The sequence below is a fragment of the Berghia stephanieae genome, chromosome 7, assembly GCF_034508935.2.
Source record: "Berghia stephanieae isolate SIO BIC M18660-M18661 chromosome 7, UCSD_Bste_1.3, whole genome shotgun sequence".
Lineage (NCBI taxonomy): Eukaryota > Metazoa > Mollusca > Gastropoda > Nudibranchia > Aeolidiidae > Berghia > Berghia stephanieae.
Window position 1 is genome coordinate 62,829,856 of NC_088366.1, and position 12,339 is coordinate 62,842,194.

The 12,339-nt window shown below is 36.6% G+C and overlaps 1 protein-coding gene across 3 annotated transcripts in view; it reads right to left on the reverse strand.

Moving 5' to 3' along the window:
* Positions 1 to 1,438: 1,438 nt before the first annotated feature.
* The window catches only part of LOC144977630 (uncharacterized), a 75,322-nt gene continuing 64,421 nt past the window's right edge, over positions 1,439 to 12,339 (reverse strand). Inside the window, exons 2-3 of one of the 3 annotated variants that reach the window (XM_078923042.1) lie at positions 6,670 to 8,125; positions 1,439 to 1,689 (exon numbers count right to left, since the gene is read on the reverse strand). In XM_078923042.1, the coding sequence (XP_078779168.1) occupies positions 6,692 to 7,198 (507 nt within the window). In that variant the 5' untranslated portion in view covers positions 7,199 to 8,125 and the 3' untranslated portion in view covers positions 1,439 to 1,689; positions 6,670 to 6,691. Of the gene's footprint in view, positions 1,690 to 3,072; positions 3,291 to 6,669; positions 8,126 to 12,339 lie in introns of those variants that run through there. The other 2 variants (XR_013646358.1, XM_078923044.1) reach the window with 2 other exon arrangements.

Sequence of the window (12,339 nt, forward strand, 5' to 3'; positions counted from 1 at the left end):
AAGCTTGAGAGGTAGAATACCAACTGAATCTCTGAGTTGTATACCATGGAAACCATGAACATTTTTCGGTAAATACTTACCAAAAACATAAATGGCTGCCAAACCATATTCACCAATTTAGAAAATATTCGACACAGTGGAAAAAAAACGCGTATTACCATTAAAACCGAAAAAGAAAAGAACTAAAAAGACTAAGAAAATAAGAAGAAGAAACAAAGCAAAAGAGAAAAATGTTCTACAATTATTTTAACAGATACAGCTTAAACTAAAACGCCTTTGACAAAGGCATTCACTTTTTGATTAATCAAGTTTAAAAGTTAAATGAAGCACCGGTTGGTGATTAATGATGAAAATTAATTAGATAACGGCATGACTATAAATCAAATAGGGATCCGTTAATCTATGTTCTTTTCTTCTTATGAAATTAATAACGAGATGAATTAATATACCGGTTGGCAAATGTTTATCTTTAAAAAATCTCAACACAATTACACAATTTCCAGCAATGTAGAACTGAGATGTCCTGTCAATCAAGTTTGTCTCTGTTATAGATAGTTCGAAGATGACGTCACTCAGGTCTTTGTTACTGTTTTTGCCATCCGCGTTTATGAGTAATGCTCACTGAACTGTATCAACCTGACTATAAACGTTCATGGATACACATAGTTTTTGTGTGTTGCTCCGTTATACTTCCGGATGGCAATGTTGTGAACTTCTTAGCCAAGCGCATACTATCTATAAGTTGTCCCCTTCCCTGTCAATGCTAAAATCACTGGTATCGGTATAAATATGTCATGCATAATATCATTGGTCGTTTTCAAGATTTAGGTTTTTGTCCACTCTGAATAAATATGACTATGAATAAACCACTTATGGGATTGATTGGTATTGAGACAGTTTGGTTGTTTACGATGTTTTATGGTTTTGATTCTCTATATATATATCTGCCGTATGTCTATTATATTAGTTACGACTAACAAGTTGTTTTTTGTTTGTTTATTTTTTTATTTTTTATTTATTTATTTATTTATTTTTTTTGTGATCCAAGAAACGTCAGTCGGTGTCGGCCCTCCGAATTCGAGATATTATGAGATGTAAAGTCAACAAGTTTCTCTCTATTATTATTGTTGTCCTTCTCTGTTGATGCAAAAAAAAACAAACTTTTATTCGTCTATATCACAATATCATCATCGCCTTTTTAAGGTTGGCGATACAAAGTAGACTGGGGCACGTCTCTGATTTTTGTCACCCCTTAAATGATATGACTACGAATAAACGATCTATGATAATGACGATCAATGCGTATTTAATTAACGATAGCGAGGTAGCTAGCCTGTTTACGATGTTATTTACTAATATATATAAATATATATATATATATATATATATATATATATATATATATATATATATATATATATTATAAATTATATATATATTTTTTTCTCTTTTCTTGGGGTGTTTTTTTGCTTTGATTATCTACCAGCTGCGTGTCTATTCGTTACGACTAGCAAGTCTTTTTGAGATCTGATAAACGTCCGTCGGTATCGGCCGCTTCGATTTCAAATGAAAACAATATACTTTAACAATAATGAATATATAACAACAGATGATGAAGTCCAGGTAATCGAATTCCACGGTAAATTCAGGACATTATCAGGTCTTGACATTGGAGACCCAGAACAGTTCCTATGGATGGGAAAGACGGAAGAAGGTAAGTATGAAATAAAATAAATATGAACATTAAAAACAAATAATTAAAAAATTGAGCTTTTATATAGAGCAATACCAACTAAACGTGCTCAAAGCGCTTTACCAGGGGTCCCTGATCAACAGCAACATGTAACATGTAGAAAAAGACATGACGCCTGTTAGGCGATATTATAATTTTTTTCCGACAGAGACAACGCTGTTAACGGCCAGGTACTCATTTCACACCTGAGTACGGTGAGAGAATGTGAGAATGTGAGTAAAGAGCCTTGTCCAAGGACTCAACTATGCGCCGAGCGAGGCTCGAACCCAAGACCTTCCGATCTGAAAGCGAGTGTCATACCACAAGACCACATAGCCACACATTAGCATGACATATTTCCAAGAGTTTACCATGCTCAATTTGCTTCACACTCGTTTTGTATATCATATGGCACCAAGATTCCCTTTCATACAGTAAGGTCACCTGTTAGGGGTTCTATCTGTACTACGTCTTTTAAAATATCTGTCAGTTCTCATAACCAGGTAATGGGGAAATGAAAATGCGTGTAATTTGCCTCTTCCAAAGGACACATCACCGGGACTTGAATTTTATAGCTCACTGTCACCCATCCGATCTCTGACCACGCCTAACATTGCTTGACTTTGTGACAAGTTGAGAAATCGTACCGTTCGGTACCGAACAAAACAAGAAAAGCTCAACATTAGACATATATTATTACAGCTCTTGTATTTTGAGTACAATACCACACATATTGATCACAGTAGAATAATTATTAATCAATTGAATTCTTTTTCAGCAAAAAAAAAAAAAAAAGCATACAAAAAAACAGCAAAAAACAAAACAAACAAACAAACAATCACCCCCCCCCCCCAAAATATTTTTAAAAAAATTAATTAATTAAATACCAAAAAAACAAAAAAACAACAACAAACAAACAATACTTGAGCATTTATATAACGCAATATCCACAAGACGTGCTCAAAGCGCTTTACAAGGGGTCCTAAGCCTAAACAACCACATTATTAACCGGTAGGGCGAGACATGACACCAGTTAGGCGATACTACAACTTTTCCCCCGTCAGAGACAACGTTGATAACGGCCTGGTACTCATTTTAAACCTGAGTATGGAGAATGTGAGTAAAGAGCCTTCTACCAAGGACTCAGCTATGCGATACTCTAGTGTCATACCACAAGACTACATAGCTGCACTTTTGCTAAGTTATTCTCGGCAATAAAACAAATAAAATGTTGTTTTGTTTTGTTTTTTGTTTTTTTTTTTGTCGTTTTACTTTCTTTTTCTTTTAACTAAAGATAACATTTTCAGCATAGGTGTGTGTAGAATAACTTGACATTGTACCGTCGAGAGGCAGTGGTTCCTATTTGAAATAACAAAAGCAACTTATTACAGTTCCATTAAAAACACCACAGATACCAAGAATCACAGAAGACCCAGTCTAAGCGACAAACAAGTTCAAACTGATTCCAGTTTCCTGGTTACGTACAGCCCAGCTGTCAGCTTAAGAACACGTCAATCTGATGTGCTACTCTACTACTGCTAAAAATAGGTAGACTACCCTACGCCACGATTTAACTTGAGATTCGAAGAAATCAAAATCGAAACCGATGCTTACTATCGACGGAGATAGGCCAACCATAACTTTGTTCTATTTATAGATAGTTGGAAGTTGACGTCACTCAGTCTTTGTTATTGTTTATTTTGCCATCCGCGTTCATGTGTAATTCTCACTAAACCGTATTAACCAAACTATAAACGTTCATGGTTACACACAGTTTTGTGTGTTGGTCCGTTATACTTAACTTGAGCTTTTATATAGCGCAATATCAACTAAACGTGCTCAAAGCGCTTTACAAGGGGTCCCTGGCCAACAGCAACACATAACATGTAGGACGAGACACGACGCCTGTCAGGCGATATTACAAATTTTTGGGACAGAGACAACGCTGTTAACGGCCAGGTACTCATTTTACACCTGAGTACGGTGAAAGAATGTGAGTAAAGAGCCTTCTCCAAGGACTCACTATGCGCCGAGCGAGGCTCGAACCCAGGACCTTCCGACCCGAAAGCGGGTGTCATACCACTAGACCATATAGCCGCACATACTTCCGGATGGCAATGTTATGAGCTTCTTAGCTAAGCGCATACTATCTATAGCCTATGTCACGGTGACATGCCCTTACAGAGAGAGACCGTCAATAGGATTCAATAGTCTGATGTCACGCCGCCCGGCAACGGCGGCCTTCGTGGTTCTAAACAAAGAAAACCATTACTTTTTATTCTTCATGCTGGCTAGAACTTTTGATCAGAAGATGTAAAAGTCGAAACATGATCAGATTTATGTGTTTTTTTTCTTCTGGAAACATTTTTTTGCTCGCCGGAGAAATATTTCATACGGGCGTCCGCCATTGTTCCGATAGTTTAGAGTCAGTGTTACTAAGTTACCATGCGTCATTAGGAAGGAAGTGACGTTACGACTGTTGAAGAGTATTGGCATTGCTCATGCGTGTCTCTTATCAACTGAGGAAATCTATCGTTTGGTTAATGAGATATCATTTTCGAAATGTTTTAAAATACATACTTTTATCAAATAAAAATATGTATAACCAATAAACTTATTTTGATGAAAAATTCACAGTGATGTGTTGCAAAGAATACAAAATAATAAGAAATGCACTTAAGATTAAGATTACCCGTCGTGAAATCAGTGACTTCACGGTTCGGTAAGTCAGACTAAAAGATCGCTGAGAAACGATTTAACTGGTGCATCACTAACTGTGAACTTTTCATCAAAATAAGTTTATTATCTATATATTTATTTTATAAAAGTATGTATATAATAACATTTTAAACATTTTCATTCACCAAACGATAGATTTCATCAGTTTATAAGAGAGGCGCATGCGCATTGCTATGTTGACGTTCTGTCTGTAAGGGCAGGGCATGTGTAACGGTTTACTTTGAGATTCTAAGAAGTCGTAATCGAAACTCAAAGATATCGATCGAAACTAGGCCTACCAGATTCGGCGGTGTGTCTTTTTTACGAAACCCGCCGAAACCCAGTCCCAGGTTCACTCCCCAATGGTGTACACTTCCCTGAGTTCTAGGTTCACTCCACTGCCACCTACTTCTCATAACTTTGTCGGGATTCGTCGGGTTTCGTCGGGTTTCGGCGGGTTTCGGCGGGTTTCGTAAAAAAGACACACCCTACCAGATTAGAATATTATGATCCCCGCCCGAGCTTGCCAAGTTTATACTCGTACTTAAAATTGGGTAGTTGTTTTTTTTTTTTCCGCTTTCATAGATAGATAGATAGATAGATTGATAGGTAGATAGGTAGGTATTTAAATAGATAGGTTGATAGATAGATGAATATGTAGGCTGCCAGATTAAAAAAAAAAACGATAAAAAACAGGGGAAAAAACTATGACGCGTTTTGAGTACAAAGCAGAAAACAAAAACAAAAAAAAAAACCCAAAAAACAAACAAACAAACAAAAAAACAAAACAAAAAAAAACAATCGAAGTAACTTGTTTGTATTTTCTAAATTTAATTTAAGGGCGGTTTGGGTCTAAATATTAGGAAAATCCTTCGAAAAATTGATTTTGAGATTTTGGTGGAAAATGGCATTTTATTATCTTAGAAATAATATAATTGAAGTCCAAATCCTTAAAGTAGTCTATAAAGGTACGACAAACACAGTCGAAAATGGTACAAGTAGTAAGAAAAGTGTGAAAAATGGGACGCTATTTTGCTATTTTCTCAATATGTCATTTTTCTAAGGGTATGGGATACTGTGTCAAACGTTTCTCAGAATCTATTCAATGAAATTGTCTGAAAATCTCCACAGTTATCACATAGATAATGTATTATGTCACCATAGAGAGATTTTTTGGATAAATTATGTGAATTTTGAATTATAATCCTAATTCTGAATTTTTAACATCAATTTTGTCACAACATTTTGATTCTCAACTTTGTAATGTTTTAATAAAAATTCCATAAGCTAAAGCCGTAAAATCTCTCTATGGTGACACACTATAGTACAATGTTGACAAGAGGGAAGAATATGGAGGTCATTCCTTCATTAGTTTTTGTGGAACGTTTGCCACAAGATTGTTTATTTTTTTATGTCAGACCCCCATAATAGGTCTCAAAATGGGTATCAACACATATAATTAAACATTTTCACCATAAATGTTGTTTTTTAACATATAATGACGATACAGAATGATAAAAACCGCCCAAAATTGGTAATTAAAAATTTTTCAAAAAAAGACCCAAACCGCCCCTTAAAATGTTTTTATTGGTTAAGAAATCATGTCCGTCAGATGAAAGTCGTATAAAGATCACGTGATATCCACGTGAGACAGGTTCCAAACATGCGTCATATTTCAGCAATGCGGTGTGACTAATGTATTGTACATGGTGCTGCACGAAGCTCGAAGAAATAAATAACAATGAGAAATTGAATGTAAGAATCAATTTAATATACGAAAACAGATAAAATGGACGTTTCGGGTTTCCCCTTTATATAAAAAAAAAACAAAAACAAAAACAGGACGAATGAAACACTATAGACGAATGAGATAATGTGGTAGTGGCGTTGTTAAGATGAAGAAACAAAAAAAAACCAAGTTAACAACGCCACTACCACATTATCTCTTTCGTCTGTCAGTGTTTCATTCATCCTATTTTGTTGATCAAGGGTAAATCCGAAACGTCCATTTTTATATACTGTTTTCGTATAATAAACTGAAGCTTACATTCAATTTTTTACATTGCTATTTATTGTGACTAGTGTAAGAAGTTGCTATTTGATGCATGCATTGTACGTATATCCGTGATAGATCTTAAAATAAAGGACAAAAATAAATAAATAAATAAATAAATAGATAAATAAATAAATAAATAAGTAAATAGATAAAATACACTCACCTTTAAACTTTGAACTTTGACATTACTCAATTTTAACTGACACCATCCCCCCAGCATTTTTCCACTTATATTCGTATCCGTTGTCGTTAAGGTAATTCTCCACAGCAGGCTTGATGACCGGTATCCCGCCCTGGCTGTGTAACCCTCTCCCAGTGATGATGTTCACAGTCGTTCCGGGGACTGCCTCGTCTAAAGCTTCTTCCACACAGTCCATCGCTTCGTGGAGCCTCATTCCATGCAAATCGAGCTCTTGCGGTGTGACCGACACGTGTGGAATGGAAACGATGTGATCACGTGACCTGTTGTTGTTAGGCGTCGTATTATTATAATTTTGTCTTCCTTGCTGGGATTGGTACTGCGGCTGTTGCTGGTGGCGCTGCTGATTATAGTAATGCGGCTGTTGCTGCCCCCTATCATCTTTATTTGCCGCATCACCACGACTACAACAACAACAGTAATATACCACTAGTCCGATTAGGATAACGATGACGGTCCCACCAATTAGTATTCCAAGTAGCACTGGATCCATGGTTTTGTGTGGAGAACAGGGTTACCAATTTGGAAGATTTTCTGCCAAATGTCCTTTTTTTTTGGCAGACTTCGAAGTCGTCTGGCAGAGAAAAATCGGTTTGGCTGTTTGGCAGATATTTGGCAGATTTTATTTTACGAGGCCTAGGGATGAATGTATAGGTCTACTCCACGTTTTCCATGGCAATTTTTATGTCTTAGTGATCTTTTAAAACTTGGGAAATGAAAATTTGTTTTATTACATCGGCCTTGAGAATTTTTTGTTTAACAAAACGGATGAGTTTTCAAAGGGGGTACTATAAATAGTACGGTTTGGCAGATTTTTGTGGTATTTGGCAGATTTTTAAAATCCAGTTGGCAGAATGCCTGAAATTAATCTGGCAACCCTGGTGTAGAAGTGTGTAAAGTAATTATTGGAAGACGCTGATGAAGCACGTTTGAAGGAATTGCGTGTAGGGTTTTATAGGGAATTGTATAGTGATGCAACACTAGGAAAACACTGATCAAGCACACATGATGGACTTTCGTGTCGTGTCGAGTAGTATTACATCTCTAAGAAACGCTGCTGAATCACACTTGAAGGCGTTTTTCGTATCGCGTGGACCCAGAGAAGTTTGTAGTTTTACGGCACACTGAAAAGATGCTGGTGTAACACACTTGAAGGCCTTTCGTATCGCGTGGACCCAGAGAAGTTTGTAGTTTTACGGCACACTGAAAAGATGCTGGTGTAACACACTTGAAGGCCTTTCGTATCGCGTGGACCCAGAGAAGTTTGTAGCTTTACGGCACACTGAAAAGATGCTGATGTAACACACTTGAAGCTGGAGGTTTGCGTCGTGCAGCGAATGTGTAGTTTTAAAGCACAGTAAGTACGAGGCTGATCGCGTCACTTGGTGGATTTCTCTTAAAACGTCTTAGGGATGTCAATCTGAATAAAATTTGAAGTTGAGTAAAACTCGTAATTTTCATAAAAAAACTTAACAAGTCGATGTGCATGAGTGGTTTGTAAATGTTGACCAGTAAAATGCATGACATCTGAAACAATGTAAAATCATAATTTATCAGAGACTAATGTATGCTTTATTATCGTTGTTGCTTTCACGGTTATATTTGTAATTAATATTTCATTGTACTATGAACTTTGTACGAGTACATTTATGATTCATTCGATCTTGACCAGTTTTCAATTACCAGTATTCTATGATTGTATTTTTCGATTTTACATTGCCGTATTGATACATTTTTCCTGACATTCAAAGTTGTGTAAAACTGTCTGTGAATGATACAATACAAGCTATATGAGATTCTGTAATTATAAACTATTGTATAAAGCATTTAAAGGATAATTCCTATTAAGCCTTTGGTAAGATAAGATAAGATAAGATGACATGATTTGGTATAAAAATAATCAGTCGCTAGAGACTTCATGTGAGTTGTTTTTCTTTTATATTAGAGGGGGTGGGGGGGGGGGGGGGATAGGGATATTTAATCTATTATCTGCAATCTTTACCAACTTTGTTAACGAAATGAAATGTACCAGCATACATATCTATAGATAGTATGCGCTTGGCTAAGAAGCTCATAACATTGCCATCCGGAAGTATAACGGACCAACACACAAAACTGTGTTTATCCATGAACGTTTATAGTCGGGTTAAAGTTTAGTGAGAATTGGACTCAATAGTCTGATGTCACGCGCCCGGCAACGGCGGCCATCTTGGTTCTAAACAAAGAAAATCATTACTTTTTATTCTTCATGCTGGCTAGAACCTTTCATTCCCTTTTTATATGCCTTGTGATCAGAATGTGTAAAAGTCAATACATGATCAAATTGATGGGGTTTTTTACCTCTGGATACGCGTTTTAGCTCGCCGTGGAAATATTTCATACGGCGTCAGCCATTGTTCCGATAGTTTAGAGCCAGTGTTACTAAGTTACCATACGTCATTAGGAAGGAAGTGACAGTACGACTGTTGAAGCCTATTACTCATCATAAACGCGGGTGGCAAAAGACAATAACAAAGACCTGAGTGACGTCAACTAAGAACTATCTTTATAGATAGAATGCGCTTGGCCAAGGAGTTCACAACATTGCCATCCGGAAGTATAAAGGACCAACACACAAACTCTGTGTAACCATGGACGTTTATAGTCAGGTTAATACAGTTTAGTGAGAACAACTCACAAACGCGGATGGCAAAAACAATAACAAAGGCCTGAGTGACGTCAACTAAGAACTATCTATATACAAATTTAAACATTTCTAGAAGGTATGAAGTTCACTACTCAGCTCAGTGTCATCGTTGTCTGACCGTCCGTTGGGTGATTAGTTTTCACTGAAAATCAGATAATAATCGTTTCATGTTCAACATGGCTTGGTGTGTTGGTATTTTTCATCTGTCTGGAATATGTTCTGAATATTTTACTTAAACGCATAGCATCTTTAGTCTGATAGATATTGTAACTTAGTAAGAACTAATCACACAGTTGGTGGTCTAAAACAAGAGCAAGGGACACCAACTTTACTCCTTCCATAGAATGAATGAAGTTTACGTCACAGAGCTCTTTATTTGTTATTATTTTTATGACCGCCAGTCGGATGCTTATTCTTTCTCATCCTCCCTCGTGTATGTTGTCATCAATTTTGTGATTTATTGGCGAAAGCCTAAGATTGAATAAACTGTAAACCTAACACACTATAGGGAGAACAGACGCCCACATGTATTCGTTTTTCCCTTCCACTGCCCGACTATGGAATAGCCTCCCAGCTGAAGTGGCTGAAAACGGTTGCCAACATGCCTTCACGCGATTGCTGGAGTTCACACCGTGACTTTTTAATCTATGTGGTTTTAGTATTATGTGCAGAGTTTTAGCAAGTTTAAAATGTAAAACACTGCAAACTGTGGAGTGATCCTCGACAATATTGGAGGTTTCCACAAGACGAAGAAGAAGAAGAAGAAGAAGAACGTATTTGACGTCACTCACCTATTTGTTCTTGCTTTTCGCCAGGATTTTTTAATGAGTAATTCTCACTAAATTGTACAAATCAGAATATAAACGTTTAAGGTTAAACATAGTTTTGTGCGACTTGTTTGCATTCAAATCCTTGGGAGTGTAGTGTTGCTCACAGAAGATGGGACAAAGCTATCACAGCAAAGGTGAAAGCTCGCTAGAATGGGAGCGATCTATAGATAGTTCGAAGATGACGTCACTCAGGCCTTTGTTATTGTTTTTGCCATCCGCGTTTGTGAGTTGTTCTCACTAAACTGTATTAACCAGACTATAAAAGTTCATGGTTACACAGAGTTTGTGTGTTGGTCCGTTATACTTCCGGATGGCAATGTTGTGAACTCCTTGGCCAAGCGCATTCTATCTATATCTATTTTCCAACTTATTTTCTGTCTTTGTCTTAGAATGAGATTACTTGGTTTTGTCCTGGTCCAGGGTCGGATACCCTGGCTGAGAGGGAAACAGTCAAATGTATAGTTATAGTTTTGGGAGACGATATTTTTTTCTCTTGTAAATCATCCCTCTATTATGCACTGTATCATGTTTTGTTTATGTATTATATATGATTTGTAAACATTTTAGTATACTATCTATAGGGGGAATATAAGACGCAGAAAGTGATACTATGGGAAGTCAGGAACCTCACCCAGAGCAGCAGCTTCTTATGGTTTTCACACTACTACTATGTTATGACGATCCGCCCAATCAGCAAAGTCTGGTCCGCATTCGTGCACCGTCGCAAACCCGCCTGTTTTTGTTTTTATTGTTTTTAAGGGTTTTACGGCGCTTGCAACACATTTAGGTTAGATCATCGCCAGTAAAAAGGAAGAAAATGGGATAGTAAAAAGTTATAGAATTACAATTAAAGCACCCAAGAAAAAGTAAGACAAAGGGGAACTGGGAACAAATAGGGATCAGATGTAGATTCCAAGAGCACACCACCAATGTACTTAGTTTGAGATCACCTAAAAGTCTCATCCAGACACAATCACAGGTCTCGAACGTTCACGTCACTCAGGTCATTGTAATTGTTTTTGCCATCCATTGGTATTAAACAGACTATAGATAGTATGCGCTTGACTCAGAATCTCATAACATTGCCATCCGGAAGTATAACGGACCAACACACAAAACATTCTGTAATCATGAACTTTAATAGTCTGGTTCATGCAGTTTAGTGAGAAGTACTCATAAACGTGGATGGCAAAAACAATAACAAAGACTTGATTGACGTCATCTTCGTTCTGTCTATAACGTTCAAGGTGACATAATATCATTTTCTGTTTTGGTCCGTTATATTTCCGAATGGCAATGTGAGTTTTTTAGCCAAGCACACAGCATCTATAGATTGTTAACGTTGAAGGTTGCCAGAGGTACTAAATAATGTGAGTGGAGAGATGCAACTACGGCATTAATTATTATTACATGAACTACTACTACTACTACTACTACTACTACTACTACTACTACTACTACTACTACTACTACTACTACTACTATTACTACTACTACTACTACTACTACTATTACTACTACTACTACTACTACTACTACTACTACTACTACTACTAATACTACTACTAATACTACTACTACTACTACTACTAATACTACTACTACTACTACTACTACTACTACTACTACTACTACTACTACTACTACTACTACTACTACTACTACTACTCCTACTACTAATACTACTACTACTACTACTACTACTACTACTACTACTACTACTACTACTACTACTACTACTACTACTACTACGCTGCTGCTGCTGCTCTACTACTACTACTACTATTACTACTACTACTACTACTACTACTACTACTACTACTACTACTACTACTACTACTACCAGTACACGATTATTACTCTAACCATCATCATCATCATCATCATCATCATCATCATCATCATTATTAACTTGTATATCGTTTTAGCTTCTTTCTTATCCTATCTTTTTTTCTTTTCTCTTCAAATTTTAATTAAAGAAACAATTGAAGAAAAATCCCGAAATAATGCTCCACTTACAAATGCAAGGCTCATGAATACACCGACACGGCATCTAGATTATACATTGCAATTAATAGATATTGTGTTTATTCGATACATACTACTATGTACTGACTA